At 38.5% G+C, this 26,352-nt stretch overlaps 1 protein-coding gene across 9 annotated transcripts in view; it reads left to right on the top strand.

Annotated features, from left to right (window-relative positions):
- Positions 1–6,757: 6,757 nt before the first annotated feature.
- GRIK1 (glutamate ionotropic receptor kainate type subunit 1) overlaps positions 6,758–26,352 on the top strand; it is a 436,272-nt gene continuing 416,677 nt past the window's right edge. For all 9 annotated transcript variants that reach the window (XM_081558024.1, XM_081558013.1, XM_081558007.1 and 6 more), the window contains exon 1: positions 6,758–6,875. In XM_081558024.1, the coding sequence (XP_081414150.1) occupies positions 6,758–6,875 (118 nt within the window). The remainder of the gene's footprint in view (positions 6,876–26,352) is intronic.

The following is a 26,352-nucleotide window of genomic DNA, read 5'->3' as shown; positions in this document are numbered from 1 at the left end:
ATTTGAAAAGACCCTGATGCTGGGAAAGATTGAAGGCAGGAGGAGAAGGGGATGACAGAGGACGAGATGGTTGGATGGCATTACCGACTCAATGGACATGAGTTTGAGTTAACTCCGGGAGTTGGTGATAGACAGGGAGGCCTGGTGTGCTGCAGTCCATGGGGTCCCAAAGAGTCAGACACAACTGAGAGACTGAACTGAACTGAACTGAGAGTACTTACCTCTTAAGGTGGCTGTCAGTATTGAGTCCGTTCATACATGTAACAGTACTAAGAAGGGTGCCTGGAATATATAATAAATCACAAAATAAACTCATTATTTTAAGGACAAGCTTAACCAGAAGAACACAGAGATTAGTTTGGGTCCCTCCTCTATAAAAATGGCTTTTAGAGTTGGAAGGAGAAGTGGAGAACATTAGTCCCTGTTGGCTTTGAGACATCAGTCCATCTACTTGCTGTCACGGTTGGGCCTCAGGAGAGGGTGGGACTTGACTGTGAACAGGGAGCCATAATAAGTGATCAGACCAGGGTGAGGACCCAGTTCTCCTGACATCCTGCCTGCCTGATCTGGCTCTTTTCTTTTTTACTCTCCTTACTTATGTGTGGAGGTAGCTACATAACAACTTGGTTCAGACTTTGCACATGATGGAATTCTTTTTTACACAATCTGGTTGTAATAATAACATATAAAGATATGAATAAATAAAGACATATTTTCTTTCAAAGATTTACTACAATTGCTTTCTGCAGTGCTTTAGCAAATGGACCAGTGTTAGCATGAAAATTACAGTAAAAATGTTAAGGCATGTGGGATGGTAGCCATGGTGCTGACAAATGAAATGTGAGGAGAAATCCCTACTCTGCATAGCATTTTGCTGACATTTGACATCTAAGGTTATACCCCAGATTTTCTAGATACAGTGGACTATAGCATTAATAATGTCCTGAGTATGACATTAAATATAAACTGATCTATGTAGGAGCTTTGAATGAAATCAAAAGAGAAATCTGGTGTATTATTCAGATTAGTCCTACAAATATACACTTACCAGCTGTAGGTTGTGTGGGTTATGACTTCATTCTTTTATTCATTCAATGAGCATTTATCAAGGTTCCACTAATTGCTAGGCATTGTGCTAAATGCTGAGGTTTCAGCCTGCCATCGCTGAGTCTCTAATAAAGTAAACAGATATTTAGAGAATTAATAATGACCATGAGGAAACTGAGCAGGGCACTGTGAAGGAAATCAATGGGAGGAGCAAATTTAGATCAGACAACAGAATGGATAGAAAGAGGCAATGGGGGAGAGGAACAATTAAGAACTTACTGTAATAGACCAGATGGAAGACCACAGTGATTTGGGTGAGTGTAGAGGTTCTCAACTAGGGGTGATACGCACTTCAGGGGACATTTGGTGATGTCTACAGACATTTTTTGGTTGTCACAGCCTGGGAGGAGGGTACTACTGACATCTAGTGGATAGAGTCCAGGGAAGTTGCTAAGCATCCTATAAGACACAGGACAGTCTCCTCAATAAATAATTTTCCAGCCCCAAATGTCAAAAGTTTTGAAGCTAAGAAACTCCAGGCTAGATGATAGCATTGTATTTGCAAATAAACAAATTAAGAAATGTTTGAGGCACAAAACCAATAGCATATGAAAATATACTGCATGTATGGGGAAAAGTAGGGATGGCATCCTGAGCTTTTAGTTTTAATACCTGGACGGAAGGTGATACACATATTGAAATGAGAAACTTTGAAAGGGGGCTAGGGAGGGAGCAATAATATGGCACAGAATCAAGAGATTGACATGTGTAGTCAGTGGAGAATAGTAATTAGAATTGGCTATGAGAATCTGGAGTTCAGAGGCAAGATCTGAGCAAAAGATGAAATTTGAGATCCTTGCTTAAAGATATTTAAGGTCTCAGAAACATTCACCTAGGGAAAACATTAGACATAAAGAAGTAGTCAAGGAGTAAGAATTTTGATTCCAAATCAGCTGCACATTCTTAGGAAGCTCTAAGAGCTACCTGATTTTGTTTTGTTTTGTTTTTCATGCCCTGGGTAACATTATAAGTAAACTCAAGTCTACTCAAAACTTTGAAAACACATTTACAACATTTGAGTTCCTTAGTTTATTCTAAGCTAGCTTTCTTATTTCTCATTATGTTATTAAATTCGAGTAATCTTAAATGAATTACTATCTAAGTAATGTCACCAGCTTTCACAAGATGCACAAGGCTGCACATTGCTTCCTTACTAACCTCAGTGTATCAATTTAAACTTAATATTTGGGAAACTGGGGAAAGATTGAATGCATTCAAATGGACACTCTTATTCTCACGGGGGCACTATGAAAATGTGAATCAAGCGTGAGTAACACAGTCATTTTGGGCAAAAATAACTAGACGCATATGTATACAAAATACAGTGCTTCTAAAAAGCACAAAACAAATTAACAGCAGCTGCTGATCACTCATGAGTAACTTAACACCATGAGCCTGTGTACACGATCAGTGGAGGAAAGCATTTTAACAGGGAAATAAATTTCAATTTCAAGCTTTACAGGTTTTATAGATAATACAGAAAAGCAACATAAGTGTGCATATATTCTTTAAGAAGCCTGCTTTGGGAGATGCAATATTTCTAATATCTCTACCAACAAAAAAGAACTTAGAGACAAAAGGTAATACAGGTAAAAGTGATAAAATGTCCTTAAATAGCGTTGGGCCAAATTATTATTAATAGACTATTGCATGCTCAGTCTCTCAGCCATGTTCGACTCTTTGCAAACCCATGGACTGTAACTCACCAGGATCCTCTGTCCATGGAATATTCCAGGCAAAAATACTACAGTGGGTTGCCATTTCCTCCTCCAGGAGGTCTTCCTGACCCAGGGATCGAAACTGTGTCTCTTGAGTGTCCTGCATTAGCAGGTAGATTCTTTACCACCGCACCACTAGGGAAGCCCTAATATATATACTATTAATGGAGTCATTTCCTAACAGACAAAATATCTTAGTCTCTGCCATCTGAGGCATATTTAAACTAAAAATGTATGTGCAGATTAATTTAACCAAAAAAGCAAATTACCACAATTGAACTAATATATATTGAGTAATGAAACCCTTGGAAAATACTTTCCATACAGTAGTTCATTTATCCTCCAATCTCCATACTGTGTTATCATTCTCAATTTACAGACAAAGATATCGAATCCTAGAGAGAGTGTATCAGTCAGTATAGAAGAGGTTTTGCTGTAATAACAAACAGATCTCAAAATTTTCGTGGACTATAGCACAAATTTTGTTTTCGCTGATTTATTATCAATTTGCTGCTAATCTGACAACTATTCAAGCAAATCCTTCCCAGAAGGTGACTCAGGGATCCAGGTTGCTTCTTGTGGTTTTCAGAATTACTGTGGCAGAAGACAGTCCCCAAGGGATGGGTGAGAGCCTTTCATTGCTTTCCTTCTTACCCAGAAATGGCACATACTACTTCTACTCACATTTTGTTGGCTAAATATTACCAAGCTTTGCGTGTGTGTGCTTAGTCGCTCAGTTGTGTTCAACTCTTTGTGACCCCATGGACTGTAGCCTGCCAGGCTCCTCTATCCATGGGGATTCTCTAGGCAAGAATACGGGAGTGGGTTGCCATGCCCTCCTCCAGGGGATCTTTGCAACTCAGGGATCGATCCTAGATCTCCTGCATTGCAGTGGATTCTTTACCTTCTGAGCCATTAGAGAAGCCCAACCAGGGTTTATATTTCTATAAATATAAATAAATATTAAGAATAAATATAGATACTTACTAAGAATAAATATAAATACTTAGTTAAGGATTTATAAAGTACCCATTATTGAAATTTTGAAGCATCATTTCCTTATCAAGTTCTTCCCAAATTCCTCAAGAGGTTATATTTCTCTTTTCATCATGCCCAGAGTACCATTTTGTGAAACTCATCACACTTTTTTAACACTTATGAGTTTCATTATGGCAGAAACTATATTTCCACTGTGTCCCCAGGGCTTGGCACAATGCCTCCCACACAGTAGGCACTCAAATATGCATTGAATGAACCAATGAACGAATAAATGAAAGGGAGTTTGTCTCTTTTCTGAAGTAGGTCCTATCACTGTTGATACTTTCTATACTTAGAAATGTTCCTCACCTAAATAAGTGAAATTTACTCTTCTACAATATCCATCCAATATTCTCATTTTTCTTATTTTTCTTTTTGCCTAATATTATGACTGTGTTCTTTTAGCTCTTCAAATTTCTGAAGATAAGATTCATAAGCTCCTAATTTTTCTTGGTTTCACCAATCTATGCATAAGATGCATTCTTAAATCCAGATCAACCCATCTTCTTATCTGTGGATATGTTCTATCAACTCTCATACAGAAGTATCAGAACCAGGCACACTATTTGAAGTATGAACTGATGAGGTTCTAGCAGTGGGGCTATAATCTCTCTTGGAGGATGGACGGTATGGGTTTTCAGTAAAAAAAAAAGACATATCTATATCTACAATCTATCTCTGTCTCTATATCTATGAAAGCGAAAGTGTTAATCACAGTCATGTCCAACTCTTTGTGACCCCATGGATTGTACCCCACTGGGCTCCTCTGTCCATGGAATTCTCCAGGCAAGAATACTGGAGTGGGTTGCCGTTCTCTTCTCCAGGGATCTTCCCAACCCAGGGATTGAATATGGCTCTCCTGCATTGCAGGCAGACTCTTTATCCACTGAGCCACCAGGGAAACCTTATTTATATATATATATAAATCTATATCTATATCTATGGGCTTCCCTGATGGCTCAGATGGTAAAGAATTCACCTGCAATGCAGGAGACCTGGGTTCAGTCCCTGGGTTGGGAAGATCCCCTGGAGAAGAGAATGGCAACCCACTCCAGTATTCTTGCCTGGAGAATTCCATGGACAGAGGAGACTGGCAGGCTATGGTTCATAGCTTCGTAAAGAGTTATACACGACTGAGCGACTAAGACACATGTGGGCTTCCCAGGTGGTGCAATGGTAAAAAACTCACCTGCCAATACAGGAGACATAAAAGATACCAGTTCGATCCCTGGGTCATGAAGATCCTCTGGAAAAGGAAGTGGCTACTCACTCCATTATTCTTGCCTGGGAAATCCCATGGACATAGGAGCCTGATAGCCTCCTATGAGTTGGACACAACTGAGCAACTTTACACACACAAACACATACATACATATATATATATAGTCTCTCTCTCTCTCTTTATATATATATATAGTGTCTGGCACTACGTATAAGAGTGAATGAATGTACCTGAAGTTAGGTTTCTTTTATAATCCTTTCCTATTGTAGTCTATAAACTGTGGGCATTTTTTTTTTCAGATGGATTAACTCAATTTAGGTTAGTTCTCCAAGATCCATACTTTGAGGGAAAAACAAAATGTCTATGAATGTTAATGCAAAGCTAGTCAACATTTATATAGAACATTCCCCCACAAAGCTCAAAGGAAATTAAGCCAAAATGATCAAACGCTGATGATTTCCCCAGGGAAGCGTCCTTGTCCTTCCACAGAGAAATAGTCTCCAAAGCTACAGAGCTGAAATAGCCTCTCTTCCAGGGTTCAAACGTGCCAGTCAAAAGAAAACCAAGACAAGGAGCCGCGCTGGAAGCTGCCTCTTTCCCAGTTCTGCACATGTAAATGGAAGCAATTTACAAGAGATTATCTAGGGTCTGAATAGGAGAGAAGCCACTTTAATCTTAGAGTACCAAGGTTTCATTTCTCTCCCTCTCTTCTTCCTCCTCCTCCTTTCCTCCCTCTTTCCCCGAGTTAAAATAAGAGCTCTTCTATTCCCCGAAATGCTGGCGTCCGAAATGGCGCTTTTCCATCAAGAGATGGGGAAGAATCGTAACTGGTCTTCTCGGAGACCCTCTCACAGGCTCCCGAGGACATTTCCAAGGAGGGCTCCTCGGCCACTCGCGGCCCAGAGCAGAGGTTGCCTCTGCTCTGACCATCAAGTTAAATGTTCTGCCTTCAGGAGGCAATCCTCAATACACTTTCCAGCCTTACGGCGCAAAGTTGAGGGCGAGGGAGAATGTGCGTGCGTGTGCGCGCGTCGGGGTGTCTGGATGGATGTATTGGGGCGGGCAGTAAATAAAGGGTGGGGCGAGCGAGGGGAGGCGGGCAGGCAGAACCGAGAAGCCAAAGCGTGGCTCGGATCCCAGTTAACCTACTGGAGCTCCTCCTGCTCGCTGAGAGCCCCTGCACCAACTCACCCGTACCTTCTCCCCTTCCTCCTCAGTCTTCTTTCTCCTCCCTCCCCCCAACACCCCGCTTGGTCTCGTGGCACTCTCCATCTGCCCCCCATCCCTGCCGCCACCCCACTTTCTCATCTGACCCGAGGACGAATGAGGGAGACGTTCCGGCGAATTTGGGCAGCAACTTTCCCCGGCTGGTCTCTCGGCTCCTGGAGCAGTTGCGCGCGGCTTCTCCGAGACCCGCGGCCCATGGAGGAGGAGGACGAGGAACGGTGATGGGCTAGCGGCAGAAGCCAGGAGCCCAGAGCGAGCCCAGCGTCGCCCGCCGGCTCCGCCATCCCACGCCGGTTCCCTCGAGCTCTTTCCGCCAGGGGAGCGCGCTGGGTACTACCGCGTTAGCATCCCAGGGAGGATGAGGCAGGGATCCGAGCCCAGCGGGCAGCATCTCCAGGGCGAGCGGCGGCGGCTAGGTCTCGGCATGAATTAAGAAGCCAGAAAGATGGAGCGCCGCACACTCCTCGCCCAGCCCAGGCTGAGGACGAGAGACGCCGGCTGGACGCTTCTCTATTTCCTCGGCTCCGTCCTCCCCCAGACCGCCCCGCAAGTACTCCGGATCGGTGAGTGAACCCCCCGGGGCGTGGGAGCGCTCCAGGCGGCTCGCTCCGGGGACGCGGTGGCTCCCCGCGGCCAGCGCGGGCGCCGCGGGGTCCCGGGGCGAAGGAGCGCGCGTCGGTCCGGGGGGCAGGAGCTGGGGGCTAGTGGAGGTCAGAGCCCACCCGAGGCTCCGGGAAAGAAGAAGCCGCGTCACCGCTTCCCTCCTGGCCAGTGCCGGGTTTCCCCGCGAGGTACAGTTGGCGGGTTTCTTTCTTTCTTTCTTTCTTTTTAATCCGGGCTCCAGGAACGCGGGCAAGAGAGCCAGCGATCCAGGTTCGCCTGGACCGGCTTCCTACTCTGAGTGTGGGGGGCTGCAACCGGTCGGTTTGGGCCCGGAGATGCGCTTCTCCTCTGCGCCTCGGTGGGCATCGCGCTGTCCAGATCGACTCCCGGGGAGGTCCTGGCAACCGAGTCTCTAGGTACCCGCGGGATGCCCAGATCTCAGGAGTCGAACTAGGGACCACCAGGGATGCTGGAACTTCCCTGCGTCTGCTCACCCCGATTCTGCAAGTTTTCTTACTTAAGTTGGGTTCTTGCTCGAGGAGTCCCCAAAGCCTGGAGGGTTCTGTTCGAGCGGGGCAGAGTTGGGATATGACTTCTGGCTGAAGGTTCGAGGAGTCAGGAGGACCGTCGAGTTAGCTCCGCGAGCCGGCACCTAAGTTTTCCACTCTCTCCCCAGTCTGCCCCACTTGCCTGCCAGTGAGCACGATCCAGACCCGTCACGGTAACTCGCTGGAAGACTCTGGACTTTCATCTCAAGGGGGGATAAAAGGAGACTGGAAGACTGAGGGTAGGGACCCCAGGGGCAACCTAAGGACGGTGAGATAATAACGGGGGAGAGGGAGCTTTGCTAGTGAGTGGACTCAGGAACCTAAACACACAGTACCCGCCACCAAGGTCTTGTCTGTGACGGCACAGAGCGATTTCTGAGCGGCTTTTTGGGTTGAAAAAGCTCTTTGACTACTTTAATGCTCTCCCTGGCACACAAAAGCCAATTTCTGTTCCTTTAGTTCTCAGTTGGTCCTTCCCCCCAGCCCACTGGGCTTCTTAAAGACCCAGTGAAAGCGGAGAGCCACAGGTGAAGTCTTGACACCCCGCGGGGCTCCCAGCTTTTCCAGTTTCCCACTGGAGGCACTAAGACTGAGGTCTTAACCTCGGAGAACTTCTAACTTATACCCTTTCCAGGAACTGACCCGAACGTGCACGGAACCACCCAGGGTACTCTTTCATAATGCCACTAAAGTGGCTGAAATTGTTCAATAACTTTATTAATTCTGACCTGCAATGAACGCATCTCTTTGCAAAGATTCAGAACCTAGTTCCTGTCACTGAATATCCCCACCGAAAATTAAAAAGAAAAAAAGAAGTTTGCTATTTTGAAATGCATTTTCTCTAGGCACATGGGATCTGTTTTTCAAGGAAAGAAAAGATCTCAAATACTTTTACCACAGATATCTTTCTCTAAACTATGATAATGAACATTTTAATGGATGATTTAGGCTGTTCATTTAAGAAGTCCCAATGGATTCCTTTACAAAAAGTACCAATCATAGCTAAAATATTCTTCACCTTAGTTCTGTTTTAACCTTAAATTTTTTAAATCTTTTTTTCTCTTTTATTTATTCATTTATTTTTTTGGTGGGGGGAATGCAATAAACCCTACACACTCTGGGGTTGTTCACTCTTGTGAACAATACAGCGTGAACAATGAGTGTGTTACAATTTCCAGTGTTCATTAACTTAATTGGTGTTTTGCATATATTTTATATATCTTTAAAAAGACAAATTTAGACACACTAGAATAAGGTATGCCAGCCAACAGTCCGCCTTCCTGTACAATAAACAAGATAGAACTTTCCTCTCCTATATCACCCAAATCTAAAGGAATTTCGGGAGGGGATGTGAAAGTATGTTTTAGGACATATCTATTCACAGATCTGATCATTTACCTAAGCTCCAAGCAATCACACTCATCCATTTAAATTAGTTTTCAGAGTTAAAACAACCCAACGTGATTCACCAACCTTAAAATATATGCTACACGATAATGAGATTTTCTTTTTCTAAATGGGAACCAAAATGCATAAAGTAAAATAGCTAGCCTGGTGCTGTTTATGTGCAGGACAAACATCTTACTTCTTCTGGCTCGTTTGTGACCTGTGCTTGGCATGAACACCACCCTGCAGGCACCTAAGGACCATGCTAACTTTTAAATGCACCTTTCGGCACCATGGAAACTAGCTTTAGCTCAGTGGAAACCTGCCTCTCTACAGGAGTTTCTTATGTCAGTCAAGTCCAACAGTGAGTATGAAATATCAAAGGAGCTGGGGACTGAGCCACTCTGTGTGTGTGTTGAGAAAAGGAAAGAGAAGAATGAAAACACACTGTTTTTCACCTCTTACCTTTCCTTCCCCTTTCCAACAAACCACTAACCGTCTAACCAACCAACCCATCAATCAACCAATCAACAAAAAGGGACACTTGATCATTAACTTGCGTTAGTATTACAAGTGTTGCAGTAACTTGAAATATCCCCAAGTAAAACATAGATGTCTGGCACTTTGCACTGTGAGAAAGCACTTGAATCTTGGATGAATTAATCACACATCTACTTTTCTTGCAGAAGTGTCTGCTTAAACTTCAGCCATTGAGAAAAACAGTGAATGAAAGGGATAAAATTTAACAGAAAATTCATGCATCCTAAGAATTAGAGAGGCCTTGAGTGTGTATTATGCATGGTTTTCATGCATATTGTGGATGTCTGTTGAAAAGTTTACAGTCTTACAGCACAATTTTTATAAAGGGGGTCCTATAGGGCAAAGGGGTCCTAAGCATTACTCCTAACTATACTTCCGAGGTTTCACAACAGCCAGCATGGAAGACAAATAATGGCTGGAGGCAGGGAGTTCTCTGGAGCACACTGGGGATATTCCTGTCTTTCTGTCTCATACCCCAGTGTTTGTCAACAACCAGTTAATTACACACACATGCTTCAGTCATAGACATCTCTGTTACATAGCCAGATAACCCATAGTTAGACCTGGGTCTAGGTGACCTGAGTAGATGGCAGCATACCAGTAGTGAACAAAAAAAGAAAAACAATTCTATATACATATGTAATTTCTGGGACAGCTGTATAATATTTCTAATAATAATAGTAACAGGATTAAATATTTGCATAGTATATTGTAATGTATCATCTCAACATACCCAATCACAGAGGTGGTGGTTAAAGCTTAGCATTTAAGTGTTGGGCCACCGGGCTTTCTGACACATGGTTGTTGTTCAGACAGCACAGGCTTGGGTCCCACCTCTAAGACTTACTAGAAATGTGTCTCAGCAAGACATTCTATCTCACAGGCTTTTGTCTGCATCTGAAAAATCAAATTAAAGCAATTGCAACCTCACAATGTCATTGGTAAAAGTACAGAAAAGAGGTAAGGGAAGGGATATAAGCAGTCTATGAATTTATTAGTTGCTTCGTAATTGTTTTTAATGTTTAAATTTGTTAAATTAACTTTTATTTTTTTACTTATTTAATTTTGGCTGTGCTGGGTCTTCATTGCCTCATGGGTTTGCCTCTAGTTGCAGTGCACGGGCTTCTCATTGTGGTGGCTTCTCTAGTTGTGGCTCTTAGGCTCCAGAGCACAGGTTCAATAGTGTGTAGTGCATGGGATTAATTGCTCTGCAGCATGTGGGATCTTCCCAGATCAGGGATCAAACCCATGTCTCCCGCATTGGCAGGCAGATTCTTTACCACTGAGCCACCAGGGAAGTCCTTTTGAACTTTTTAAAAATTATTATCATTGAAATTTGCTTTCTAAACAGGGACTTGACAGTTAGTGTGGTATACGTTTATGACATTTAATATTTCTGAGCCCATATGTCTTTATCTGTGAATTTGTAGTAATGATATCTACTTTTTCTATTTCACAGGGGAGGATCAAATAAACTATGTTTTTTGTTATTTGCAAACAAACCACTATAGAAATACAGTGTATTACTATTATGTAATTAAATATAGTATACAAAGAGAAATACTTTGGAATATGTGAATAGAATGGAAATTTAAATGGCAATATTATTGTTCAAATGTTTTTTATCTCCTTAAGAGAGATCCAGATGTATTTTATTTCAAACATCAAGCTGACTATAGCATTATTTTTTAAATATTTAATCATAAATATCCCCAAAGTTCAAAGTAACACTGCATATTCATATTTTTGCTGAAGTGTACAAAAGCTCACAACTTTATTCTGTCATCACAAAATGAATTCTTTTGTCATTTTAATATTCATTCTTCACTCAACAGACAAATATTTATTAAATGCTTCCTCCCCTATGAGCTGGGCTTCCCTGGTAGCTCAGATGGTAAAGAATCTGCCTGCAATGTGGGTGACCTGGGTTGGATCCCTGGGTTGGGAAGATCCCCTGGGGGAGAGCATGGCAACCCACTCCAGTATCCTTGCCAGGAGAATCCCCATGGACAGAGGAACCTGGCAGGCTACGGTCCATGGGGTTGCAAAGAGTCAGACACGACTGAGCAACTAAGCACACACCCCTACGAGCCAGACACGTGCAGGGCATGCCACAGTGAACAAAACGCATCTGCCTCCTCGGTTCTTATATTCTAATGGTTTACAATCTATGTCACCATGGAAAATTTTCACAAGGCCTTCAGTGAAGACATTTTTAAAGTTTTAATGTCAGATATTATTCTTGGAGAGTTCTCCATTCATTTTCTGCTGTCAGTTTATTATATCCATGGCATAGTCCACATGGAATACGTCCAAACCTTCAAATGCACAGAGGACAGGCAGAGTGGATTCATGCTGCCAAACCTGGAGCAGAAATCCCTGCCTCTGTTTAGGAAGATCTATTTGGCCCTGAGGTAGATTTCACCCTGAAGCATGCTGATCTCATCATTGACTTTAAAACTCCAGTGACCCTGGGAGAAAAATCTGGAGGAGAAGCTATCTGATAGAGGATAAAAAGGGAGTCTCTGGATAATGTGAACGTATTTCTGCAAATGAGCAGATCTTTTGCCTTATTTTATCTGCATAAATCACCTTTTTCTCTAATACTGATTTTACAGGTCTAATAGATTTTATAGATCTAATATTTATACTATGTAAACCTGATTTGCAGTACTTTTTTTATATGGCTTTTAAACTCCAGTTTTGAGAAGACCAAGACTTTGTGGCTTTGCCTAAGTTCCAGTGCTAGTTAGTAGGAATGCTGGGCTTTGGAGCTAGACATTCCAATCTCAAGTTTCAAGCCCTTGCATTAAATTATGCTGTATTATAGATGGACTTGTGTATGTCAGTTACACAACAGTTTAAACTAAGCTGAAGTCAAAATATCAGAGAAATTAACTGTTGCTGTTAGTTATTCAGCAATAACCACGTAAAGCAAAGTTAATGTGATTTATATTTGAGTATACTTTAGACATTTATCAAAAAGGAAAGCTGTTATCATTGGACTCCCCATAATTTCTCAATAAGAAGGGGTTCAGGAAGATAATCTAGTTGGAGGGGAACTTTGTTGCCTAATATCTAGCCAACACACTATTTTTAATGAGACTGTGCATAAGCAATTGAAATGGTTTCAGGGGAGATTGATAGATAGATAGTAGTGGTGGTGAGTTACCCTATGGCCTCTTAATCCTCTTCTGTTGTTTCACAGATAATTATCCATAGAAAATGTAACATATTTTATCCATATGCTAAAATTTTCCAGAAATTATTTCAGCTCAAAGAAAGAATGGTGGAGAACTATAAGTGGAAGGAAGTCATATTTCTAACTACCTTTTTCTAATTGGCCTCAAGCAAATTACTAATGTATTATGTTAGTTATAGAAGGATAAAGAATAATAACAAACTCATGGATTTATTGCAAAGAAGAAGAGTGATATCATATGTGAAATGTATGACTTGTGTTAGGGTTAACACAAGTACCTCCTCAGCTTGATCTTTCTTTCGTTAATGAACAGGGTAGAAGTTTCATGCTGAAGAATAATTGATTTGTCTGGTTAAGTAAGCATGGGAAAATGCTCTCTTTTAGAGATTCATGAGGCAGGTTTATATATTAAAGGTTGTTTGTAATTCTGCACAAAGAATTCCGTTTTGTTGTTGTTGTTTAATATGGTATCTCCCACAGTTTAATCATCAGAAGACCCTTACTTAAATCACAACCATTTAGGTCCTACTGAACCCATGCTGCCCAGAACATATTTAAGGAAACACTGGACATTAAGACCATTGAACTGTCAGTATATACATCAAAACTCACGTGACCCCACATCCTACTGCTTCTGCAGTCTTTCTCCAATTCTGCCCACTCCCTACTTCAGAATGTCTTTTTAAAAAGCTTTAAGAATAGACTTAAAATGTTTAGGTTGGTCTGTATTATGAAGAAAACATTTTTAAAAACCACATTGCCTATTCAGAAGGTATATCATTTTTATTAGCTTAAAATGTGATATGGAGCCATTTTCCTGTTTTCGTTTTTACTAGGCTTACTTTTTTTTTTAACATTGTTTTAAATGGAAAAAATATATCAGTTTTATAATATATTTTTTAAGAATATACTTTGTAGTAAGTTAAAGTTGTTTTTATATTTAAACTTCAAACTATATACTTTTTAAATGTATATCTGATTTTTTCAGTGATAAGTTTTCATAGAGAAATGCAAACATTTAAATAAAAAGGAATGTACACCAGCTACATGAACTAAATAAATTGTTCATCTTTATTTTTCTATTGAGATCAAGGTGTCATATCAAACTCGAAAAACCTAAACTCTTATTACATTAACATTCTAATATTAGTAATTGCAAGTCAAATGAAAAGCTCAGGTTTACCCTGAGGGGGAAAAAGTAAAGAGGTAAAAATATGCTATTTTGTATTTTTGTAACTTGTAAGCTACTAAAAAGTAAAAATCCTTGTGTGACTTGGGTGATATTTTACTCTCTTTTTGTTATTTTTCAAAATTTAAGGGTTTTTAAAATGTAATTTTGTACAATGTTATGTTAACATATTTATTAGATACAAGATAAGACTAGTTACAAGGTGTACTTAAGAAACAATGACATTGACTAAGTTAAGAGTAAATTCCTATTAACCATAAAACAATCTCATAAAAATACCTTACAGCAGTAAAAGCACTTTCTTTTAACCTCTAAATTATTTTGATATATTATTAGGTGCCTTAGTTGGCTGAATACTTTTGAAAGACTAGCCTATCTTACGTCTTTTGATAAATTACTAGTTAACTGCTATCCTGATTGGGGAAAAGCAAAACACACACAAAAAATAATGTATAAAAGCCTATTAACACTAAAATTTTGACTGAATAATGTTTCAAAAGGAACTCACCAATGTATGCTTTATACTAGAATTTATTTTTATTTAATGGAAATCTAGTGATTAATTATTACTCTTGTCATCAGTTATCAATTTGGAGACTGGCAGTTCACTACCACTTATTATTTTCCTTAAATATGCAAAATGAAAACTATATTAAAATACATTATTTGTTTCACTGAGCAAGTCAAAGATTATAGACTACATTAGGGTGAAACATGTATTTGGTCAATTAAAACTCAACTCATAAACGGGTTGGTATTCACATACTATGTTTTTTAGCTCTATCAGCTGAGAAGGCCTATAAACAATGACACTCCAGTAGCAATGAACACAACTGGCACCCAGGCATCTTTGGAGACATGGACAGTTTTGGGGCTGAAGAAAAATTATACAAGATGGTCATGGATTATCTTGTAATACCAGAAAAATAAGTGATCCAAAAACCCCATTGATGGGAGTGTATTAAAGGTACACAGGCATCAAATACTGGGCTCCCAAGGTCAAAAATGGAATAATTTGAGCAAAAATTTTTTAAAGTAGTATTGGGTTATAACCAAAGTATAAAATAAATGACCTTGAGTTCATACTAATATAAATAAATGATTAAATTAAAAAATGGGGGAGAAGAGACATATCTCTGAAACAAATGAGCCAAGTGATCAAGGTCAGTGTCACTATGGATAAATCATATTGATAGTATCTACCTTTGATGTGATAAGGCAAATGGCACTTTTCTTACCTGGGTTTCATCTCCAAAATTCAGATCCCCACTCTAAACATGAGAAAAACTTCAGATCAATAGCAATAGAAGGCATTCTACAAAATATGTGTCCAATACTTGCCAACACTTTCAAGGTGATGACAAACAAAATCTGAGAAATTGTCACAGCCAAGAGAAGTCTAAGGAGACATGCTAAATAAATGTGACTGGATGTTCTGAATGAGATCCTGGAAGGAAAAAAGAATATTAGGTGAAAACAAAGGACATTTGGATAAAAATGCATACTATTGTATTTAATAATAGTGTATCAATACTGTTTCATTAATTTTAAATGCACCATATATAAAGTTGTGAATAACAGGAAAAATTAGATGCGGAGTATGTGAGAATTTCTCTGAATGTAAGTCTAAAACTGTTCTAAAAAATAAGTACATAAAGTCTATTAAAAAAAAAACCCTCAACCCATATCAAGATCTCTTCTGCTATAACTGTTCCTACCTACACTGTAGTACATGAAAGTCTATTACTAATTGCATCAAGGAAAATAGAAAACCTTTTGTCAATTCCATAGACTATGCCACATAGTTTTCTAGAGTACATTAAAATAAATATAACAGCATATAATATCAGAAAAATCATTAAGGAAATCAACTTTATATAAAAATTGCTATTGATAAAATGTGATGATTGTATGTCTTCTTTAGAATTCTGCTATGGGTTTATAGAAAATCAAACATTAGCTGTTTCTATCAGCATCTAGGTTTTCAGCAATTATATACTTTTTGTACTTAATTAAACAAAATTTAACTTTGAATATTGATTCAAGCATGGTGACATACTCTGCTAGAGGCTTTAAGTGCAGATGTCTTTGAATGAATACTCATAGCAAACCATCTGTACGGTTCCTTTTCTTAGCAAAATTGTCTAAATATGTCTTTAAAAATCAATACTTAATTCCCAGGGCCAATAGAATACTTTATAATTCAAATTGAGAAAAGGATGGTAAAAATCAAGTGTTTTTCTTTTTCATTGTGAAGACTCAATTACAACATTTAAAACTTTTCTTTTTTAAAAATTTAAACCTCTAAACTGTTGGATTGCATACTTTGGGGAACCATAAACAGAAGTTGAATTCTGATGACCTGCCTATGTTTATATTGTATAAGATGTTACCGTATTTCATCTCCTAAAAACGGACTAGTCAGAAACTCGTTTGAGTCTAAAGGGCAATATTCATTTACCTTTTGAATTCTGGGCAGTGTGTGTTTCTTTTAATTCAGGATATATTTGAACTCTCAGGCTGTCTTTATACAAGCTTACAGAATTAGTAAGAACCTTTATAAATGATTGTAAATCGACTAAATCAACAGGAAGGAATGGTTAAGAAAGGAATAGTTGAAATTCAAGAAAGAAGGATCTATTAAATGTAAACCTTATGGTAAAATGTAGGTCTTAAAATGAAAACTGCTTACAAAGTAATGTATGATTTTACATCCCTTGGATTGGGAATGTTTACATTTCATCCTTGCTTATAGATAAGAACTAAAAGAATTAAGGTGGAAAAAGAAAGTCCATTTGTTTTGTGAATACGGTGAGTTATAGGTAAATTTTTCTTTCATTTAGATTCCTATTACTTGTCCTTACCTAATTTAAAAATGAATGGTTAAAGTCACCATTCTGTACTTTCTAGATTATTCTAGCAGTCCCTTGCATGCAGTTTGGCAGAGTACGAAGCACACTGAAATGAGAATATTTCCAGTTCTGGTGATTGTTAGCTTGGCCATGTCTCCTAACCTTTAAATAAGCCCGTTTCCTTGGCTGAGGAAGCTGGTGGTAAACAAAGTATGTGGGTGCAATGGTTAACCCCGTCCTCATCCTCAATTCCCTCTACAGTGTTGGTTCTGCTTTATTGTCATTGGTTTGAACTGAGAAACCACGTGAGGATGTGCAACGCCTTTTTACTTAGCATTTACAGCCACAGCATCACATGTGTGGAAATGGAACTTTGTTCATTTCCCTGAAATTAAAGTTGACTAGGCACACAAGCCCCTGTATCCACCAGGATCACATCAAGGTTTCACTTTCAATTTAAAATGTAAATTTCAAGAGCTTTCCTTTCTTCCTTCTCTCTATATAGACCAAAGACCCCTCCCTGTCCTTCAGGGAGACGAGTTTGCTGTTCGTCCAAGACATCCACTGTGATGTGATGATTCTGTCTGAACCCGGGTATTGACCTCTAACTCCAGGCGTCCCGCAACCGCAATTGGAGAGCCCACCGTGGTTCACTTTCACCCTTTGAGACCCAGCAGTTCTCTGTCTGGTTTCTGAAGTGGGCTGTTTACCCAGCACCTCATCAAGGAGGAATCCATGGTTCACACAGCAGCAATCAGCCTCAAGTTATCTCCCGGCCCCAGTTACTATCTCAGGCCCTTTCTGTTCAAGCACACAATGCCTCCATCTCCATTCTCATTCATGTACCTTGAACAGCAAAACATGCAGATTGTGCTCACAGAGTATACAACTGTATGTGGATCTAGGCCCTCCCCAGATCCCAGGGGTTCTACTGACCTGTCTCAACTCAAAGTTGAGAGGAAAGAAGGGAAACAGATCTGGATTCTTAGAGTGTACACATTTTTCTGAACTCTAATGTTGAAGCTTTAAACACTAGGGTGATTTTTTAAAATATGTTTAAACTATGATTTGAAACTATTTTTAAAACTGTGTTTAAACTACATTTTAAAACTACTTTAAAACTATGCTTAAACTATATTTTAAAACTGTTTCAAAAATTAAGATAACAAAAGAAGCAACAATATAAGCAAACTTTGTACATTTCAGTTATCTGCATTTTGCAAAAGAAAGTCTAGGTTTTTAAGGTCTCTCTAATTATTATATGATATGTGTTATATCATAATTATATAATTAGTATATATTATATGTATTGCATATACGTACCCACACATTATCACATATATTATATATATTACTATATATAATATTCATATAGTCATGTATAAATGCCTAAATATATATTAAAATTCCAGTTTATGTTTTTCTCTATGCTTTGTTTATTCGACCTGGAGAAATATCATGTATGAAGCTATTATTGCATGTCTAAATAGCTTGGAAAGGGTAATGGTGATGTGCTGTGCTGTGCTTATTCGGTCAATCGTGTCTGACTCTTTGTGACCCCATGGACTGTAGCCTGCCCGGCTCCTCTATTCAGGGGGATTCTCCAGGCAAGAATACTGGAGTGGGTTGCATACCCTCCTCCAAGGGATCTTCCCAATCAAGGATGAACCCAAGTCTCCTGCATTGCATGGGAATTCTTTACCATCTGAGTCACCAGGGAAGCCCAAGAATACTGGAGTGGATAACGTATCCCTTCTCCAGGGGAACATCCCAACGTAGGAATCGAACTGGAGTTTCCTGCATTTCAGGAGATTCTTTACCAACTGAGCTACCAGGAAAGCCCCAAGGGTGATAAACACCCTGTTTATGACTGGTGGTCATGGGAGACAGAGAGAAAAGTAGAGAGGAGGGCATAGGGATCATGACCATGACAAATGTTCTTAGGCTACAAGGGCTTTGAAACATCTGTTCAGTGACCTATGGGAATATCCCTATTGGTCCAATTGAACATCAAGATTTAATGACATCAAGGTGGTGCTAGTGGTAAAGAATCTGCCTGCCAATTCAGGAGAAACAAGAGACTCAGGTTTGGTCCCTGAGTCGGGAAGCTTTCTTGCAGTAGGAAATGGCAACCCATTCCAGTATTCTTGCCTGAAAATTCCCATGGACAGAGGAGCTTGGCGGGATACAGTCCACGGGGTCGCAAAGAGATGGACACAACTGAGCACAGGGCCCAGTTAATATGATAGTGTTGATAATACTTTTGCTACATCTGTGGATCATTTGTCAGAAAAGAATCCATATTAAGGTACAAAATAAATATCTTAAGGAAGAAAATGATTTAGTAAGTAACACCCCAAAATATTGTAAAGAACTGGTTATTACTAGTTTAATATATGCAGCATCCTCTTCCCGAAATGCTACACAGCCAAAAGGTAAACAGAAATCAGACTCAGAAGTTCCTTTCAACAGGCTATAAAAAGCATATAGGTATAAAAATATTTTTCATGTGACATATGTACAAATAAAATTCATATACATATGTGTATAAATAAATTTAAAATAATTGTACTTAAGGCAGAGACTTCAAAGACCGTAACACCCAACTTTCTCATTTGATAAAAGAGAGCATTGAGATCCCAGAAATAAAAGCAGCCCAGCCTGAACCTCAATGATATTTTGTTGCAACTTTGTTTTTCTCATTCAACTCATTTGAGATTTGTTAAAAATCTATACTTAAATGAATGAGGTATTGTAATCAACCAGTAAAATATATAGAAGTTCTAGAATACAAGGGTCGCAGAACTATCAGTGTTTCTTTGAATCTGGATGCTCTGAGAGGTTATGTTTTGAGATGTGTATCAAAGGAGAAGGTAGACCAGAGAAATGGAGGTGAAGTACACAGTCCAGGTGGTGATAACTAATGAAAGAGTAAAATCCAGAGAAATTCTGACATGTGGGAAAAATATCAATAGAGAAATCTTAACAAAAAGCTGTTAAATGTACATATCTTTAGATATGCCAGCTTTGTGTGATCTAAGCATTTCTGGTCAATTTGTCTTACATTTACTTGAGTTACAGAAGAGCCTTCATATTGGATAAGACTCTTACAAAAAAACCTAGAAAGAACAATTACAAATGAGTGAGCTCTAGCATAAAAATTTAGAATAATTAGCATTATTACTAACATTATTGAAAGTTGAAAGTGTTAGTCACTCAGTCTTTGTGACCCCATGGACTGTAGCCCACAAGGCTCCTCTGTCCATGGAATTTTCCAGGCACGAATAATGAAGTGGGTAGCTATTCCCTTCTCCAGGGGATCTTCCTGACCCAAGGATCGAACTCAGGTCTCCTGCATTGCAGGCAGATTCTTTACCATCTGAGCCACCAGGGAAGTACTAACAGTATGTTTTGCTACCTTAATTTAATTCAAGTGAACCTTAGCCTTTGGTTAGGTTTAATGCATGAGGATATAAGAGATGACTGTCAAGGGTACTATCTATTGCTGACTTTGTGAGAATATCATGAAAAATCAGAAAGGCAGGCTACAGTGTGAAACTTTGAGATTCATCTTCCCATCTCTATATCAGATATAGGAAAGGGAGGCGGAATGAGTAATTAACATGATGCTTCCCTTGTGGTTCAGCTGGTAAAAGAATCTGCCTGCAATGTGGGAGACCTGGGTGCGATCCCTGGGTTGGGAAGATCCCCTGGAGAAGGGAAAGGCTACCCACTCCAGTATTCTGGCCTGGAGAATTCCATGGCCTGTACAGTCCATGGGGTCACAAGGAGTTGGACACAACTGAGCAACTTTCACTTTCACTTTATAAAAAACAAAATCAGTAAACAATTCTTGGAGAGGATATTAAAATAAATTTTCTGTACTATTCCTGTGGTCTAGACCACCTTTTATTTCATATAAAGTAATCTTTCAAATTGACTCCTGGCTTCTGAAAGTAACATTTGACCTTTTCTTTTCCTTTCCTTTCAGAGGATAAAGTTTTAATTTATGTTTTTTCACACTTCCCATTGTTTGCCTATTCATTTGTTCATTCTCATATTTATAGCTAGTCTTATACAATTATTTCAAGGGCTGATAGAAATGCGTATATTATAACCTGATAAAAATACAATAATGAAGAGGAGGTAGAGGTGAAATAAAATAAAGCAGGGGCAATATCCTTGAGAAGATGCCAAGAACTGGACCAGAATGCTCTATCTGAGCTTTCTTGTAGCAGAAGTAAGAAGGGAAACAGGACAAATCACAAAGTCCCAGAGTACAGTAGCTTAGACAAATTAAAGGGTTTTACATTACAAAACATGAAAGAAATATATCCTATGATCTTAATAAAGGGAAATGATGTCATGTTGTTGATACCATTCTTATGATGAAATAGTGCATTCCATTCGCTTGTCATAAAGTGGTCAGTAGACCTCTATGACCAGACACCAAAAATAATTCTGTCAAACATCCTGGTATGAAAATTTCAAGTAGTGTGGTTTGATCCAAGAATGAAATTTGTAATATCAGGGAAATGAATGGACTGCATATCAGTTCACAATTATTCATTACTATTGATCTTTGAATCTGAGCTTTATTGGAAGGTGAGCAGCAGGGATAGCAGATTGTGGCAAAGTATGTGTTTCTGGTGAAAAGCAGATCATACAAATCAGAAGGTATGAATGAGACCCTTCTATGAAATTAAGAAACCTAAACACGATACCTCCTTGAATAGAAGACCAAAACAGCTGGACCAAAGTTTTGTTCAGAAAACCCTTCAGAGTTTATCACACTGAATTACAATGCATTTGTCTGCACTGGAGGACAAGCTGCAAACATCATCAAGCATTGATCAGAGTTATGAAAAGAAAAAAAGATAGGAGTAAGGAAGGAAACATAAATCTCTTTGAGACATCAAATGTAAACAATGGGGTTTTCAGGTTAATGGGAATTGTACACACACTGACCTCCTATACAGCCAATAATATATTCAGTATAATCTGTCTGCCAAGATGATTTGGGTTTCAGAGCAGTTGATCTTAGTCCCCTTTTATTTTTCTCACAACAAACATAGAATAAAACTGTTGTCTCATGAGGTCACTGGTTCATGACAATATACATACATACATACATATATACATATGTATATATTTATATATCTACTGTTCAGAAAATAATTTACCAATTTTTGGAGTATCTTGTTTTCTTAGATTTTGTTTTATAATTGTTTATCTGTTGTGCTCTTTGTTAATTTTGGTTTTAATTAGAATCTGCTTGGCATATACTGGTCACGAATAAAGTTTACATGTTTCAATTCCTCTCTGAGCCTTTCAAATATTCCTTTATAATTCTAATCATTTTTTCCTGGAAAAGCCTATTTCATGATATAGGACCATTGCTTCTACAAGGGTGAAAAGAAACAACTTCAAATCTTGTTTTTCAGTCTGTGTCCTGAAAGTCAAATTTGTCCAAATTTCTTTAGATTCTATATGCTGAAGTACTGCAATGATTTTCAAATTTAAAAACAAGCAAGCAAAACTTGAAACATTGTGTGTTTTTGGTTTCAGGTTTTGATCTTTCTCTGTGGCTCTTGAAGAAAACTTTAAATTTTAAAAATTTCTCACCTTTTTTTCTGGAAGAAGGGAAACACTCATTAAAACCTCAAGATATATTTTATTTCTAAACCCATACTACTACACTTTGAACTGAAAAATAGTTTGATAAAACTAAAGATTCCTGTCACTTCTGTAAAATGACAAGGTAAGCTATAAGTTGAGTTAATGGTAGCTTCCTTGTATTTCACATGTTTATCATTGCCAAAGTTTTATTTTTTGCAATCATTATCTAATTTTCTCTCCATCAAATATTAATGTGAATGCAATACATACAAAATTATACAGAAGTAGAATTTCCTCATTACAGCTGTCTGAGAAAAGCTGGAAACTGGCATTTCTACTGAAAAGTAATATGCAGGAATGGATGGGGGGACTTCTTCAGGGCCTTTGAAAGAGAAAAAATGTCACATTGTATATCCATTTATGACCATTTAAATTAGCACTATATTTTATAAATCTGCAGACAGCAGAGGTCATAGTCGAAAGGAACTGTTGTAAAATCACAGATGCAAAGACCCATTCACACACACAAATAAACGCACTGAAATGGCACAGAATCCTGCAAATCAGAAACACACAAAGTCTGATGAAATAGCCAAAAAGTGATCACTTCCTGGCTAATGTGAATTTGAGAAAACCATTTTATATCCTGCAGTCTGGTCTTACGAACCAAACCCTAACATTTAAGATTTTTTCTTATTAATTTTTTTTTCAATCCTTTCTACTTATTATCCCCCAAAACTGCTCAGCAAGGTGATTCATTTAGGAACATGCACACATAGGCCCCCAAAATTATAATTAAGTAAAAAAGGAGTGAGGAATAAAGCAGCAAAGGTAATGGGATTGCACCTTAGGTTATTTGTTTGTTTGCTTTTTTAAACAAAGAGCTGTTTCTACCTATTTTAAAGAATAATTTAAGGAAATATAACTTTTAACATAGAGGCATGAAGAAAATTGGTTTAAAAGGGAAGAAAATGAAAACAAATGTATTTGAGTTAGTCAATACTTATTTTTAATATTTTCTCTAAGACTGCTTCGGAGAAGGAAATGGCAACCCACTCCAGTGTTCTTGCCTGGAGAATCCCAGGGACGGGGGAGCCTGGTGGGCTGCCGTCTATGGGGTCGCACAGAGTCGGACACGACTGAAGCGACTTAGCAGTAGCAGCAAGACTGCTTCCCCTGGTATTCATAGGATCCATGCAACATTGTTAAAGACGGAACCATTTCTGTATAATGAAAGCCTAAGTGTATATTAAATTATCCAATGATATGAATAACACTAGAAGGGTATGCTTGTTGTTATTCGGTCAGGAAGTCATGTCCAGCTCTTTGCAGCCTCATGGACTGCTGCACACCAGACTCTTCTGTCCTCCACTATCCCCTGGAGTTTGCTCAAACTCATGTCCATTGAGTTGATGATGCCATCCAACCATCTCATCCTCTGACACCCCCTTCTCTTTTTGCCTTTGATCTTTACCAGCATCAGCTGACACTTTTCCAATGAGTTGGCTCATCACATCAAGTGGCCAAAGTATTGGAGCTTCAGGTTCAGCAACAGTCCTTTCAATAAAGAAGGGTTGATTTCCATCAGGATTAACTGGTTTGATCTCCTTGCTATCCAAGGGACTTGCAAGAGTCTTCTCCCACCTCAATTTGAAAGCATCCATTCTTTGGCACTCAGCCAAAAATAAACATTTATAAAATAATAATTGTGAAATTGGTGCTATTCAATCACAAAAATTATTTTTCCCACAATGTTTGGCATGTGTTGAAGAAATTAACAAATATGTAAGAAACATTTCAAAATTAAAACATGTTAGTGTTTTTATCAATTCATCTTAAAATTTAAGTATTATTTTTTGGACATAAATTATATGAAGTATGTGTTTATATACCATATCGTTATTGTTACTCCAAAGTAGAAGGTAGTTATTCCTAGTATGGCCATTTTGTTGATGTGGAAATTGAGGCCAGATTTCATGCTCAAGTCAATAGAGAAAACAGTTTTGTATTTTAACTCAACAAGGGAAAATAACTTTTGTGAATACATTGTTGAATTTATTGCCAGCATCATCTATATTTGTATAATTGCCCACATTTCCTTCATCTGCTTTTATGTACAGAGCAATAGTATCACCCAGCAGGACTATTTTAGTGTGTCATCAAAAGAAAAGGTAATAAATCCACTTATTTTCAAAATTAATCCTAGCCTACTGTAGGATAATAAGCATTGGGTATCAGAAGACATACAAAAACATGTTGTGAGTAATAGTTAATTTAAAATTCTCAATTTGCTACAATCTGATTTGTCTTAAAACTTTGCCTCATTCCATTTTGCCGACTTTTCCTGTATATTAATTTGCATAACTGTATTAAAGTGAATTTCTGTCCAGAGAAACCAAACCAAATCCAACAGTCTTAATTAAAAGTGTAGGGAACCTGAGTGAAATTTTAGATATGAGAAGTCTGACCTATGCTGGCCTATTATTTCTTGATTTATTTGATTTACAAAGACTCAATTTTTACTTGAAAGCCCCTAGGGAGTGATTACAGATTAAGATATTTTTGAATCTGTAAAATAAAATCATTAAGAATGGCAGTAATTTGAATGAATAATGCTCTTAGTGGGCCATGCAATGAGGACTAACATGCCAGCCATTCTTTTTGATTGTGAAGTGTATTGGAAAAACTACATACTAGTATTTCAATAGTACTTTTCTATCATACGGATATATTTGTTTCACTCTTTCAGCTTTTTCCTCCACAACCATAATATTCAAAATCCTGGGTAGGATTTGTGTTCCCCAGGAGAAATTTGGCAATGTCTGGAGACATTTTTGCTTGCTTCAGCTTGGTGGGAGGGGAGCTGCTACTGGCATTTAGTGGGTAGAAGTCAGGAATGTTGCTTTACATCCTATAATACAGAGAATAGCTCCCCACAACAAAAACTAACCAGCCCAGAAATATCAATACTAATGAGGCTGAACAGTTCTAAAATGGAGATATGGACACATTTCTACTAGAGGCTTACTATAGATGCTTTGGAAATCTTATTTCAGAGAAAATAAAACATTCAATCACACATTCTCAGATGCGATAAACAGAGGCTATATACCATGGTCATATTTTGCAGTGAATCAGGGACATAGCTTTTGATAAAGCTTCCTTTGGCCAGCATCTGTGGTGCCACTTCTGAGAACATGTCCATCTGAAACACAAACAGACACTACAGTCAGTTTTCAAATTGTGTATGAGAATGCTGTTGTTCAGTCACTAAAGTTGTGTCTGACTCTGCAATCTCAGCCTCTATTGTCCCCCCCACTCAGTGACTCTCCAAGGCAGACCACTGTGTATAGACATTAATGACCACAATAGACAATCAGTCTTCATGGGGCTTGCAGTGTAGACAAGGCATATGGACACAAATACAGTGATCACAGAAGTAAATATTTAATTGTAAAGTGGAAAAATTATGAAGGAGAGGGCCATGGTTTATGAGATCATTTAATGGGAGAAACTGACAAGGTTTAAGAAGGTCCAGGATAGTTTCCCCAGGGTAAAAAGAAAAAAAAAATATATATATATATATATATACATATATATAAACAGAGAGCAAAAGAGAGTTTAAATTTGTACGATAAATGTTGATGAGGACAAAAGAATATTCTAAGCAAGAGGACAGCATATGGGGAAGTGCAAGGTTGGAAAGTGGTGTGACAATTTAGCTCTTTTACCACTACTTTTTGTTTGGCTGGGTGTGTGCAATAATACCTTTCTAGTAACCCTTTCCAGGTAGTGGGAAAAGTATGAATATTCTTAGGTTAAAATTACAATGCATAGCCAGTTATATAACCAATAGCAGTCTCCCCCAAAGATAAAATTTATATCTGCTCTTTGATGACATAGAGAAATGAAGTAGAATGTTCTGATCATCCCCAGAGGGACACTGAACAAAAGAATAGAGGAGGGAATTTCTGCCTCATCAAAACTCAGAAGAAACACACACACACACACACACAACTTTCTCTTTAGCTAAATCTTTGTTAACTCTCTTCTTATTCTGCCTCTGGGAGAATTCTCTTATCTCTGAAATATTTTTATCCC

The sequence above is a fragment of the Giraffa tippelskirchi genome, chromosome 2, assembly GCF_054371585.1.
Source record: "Giraffa tippelskirchi isolate mGirTip1 chromosome 2, T2T-mGirTip1v1.2.pri, whole genome shotgun sequence".
NCBI classification, from domain to species: Eukaryota; Metazoa; Chordata; class Mammalia; order Artiodactyla; family Giraffidae; genus Giraffa; species Giraffa tippelskirchi.
The sequence above is the reverse complement of the archived record's forward strand: the minus strand, read 5'-3'. Positions and strand labels throughout refer to the sequence as shown.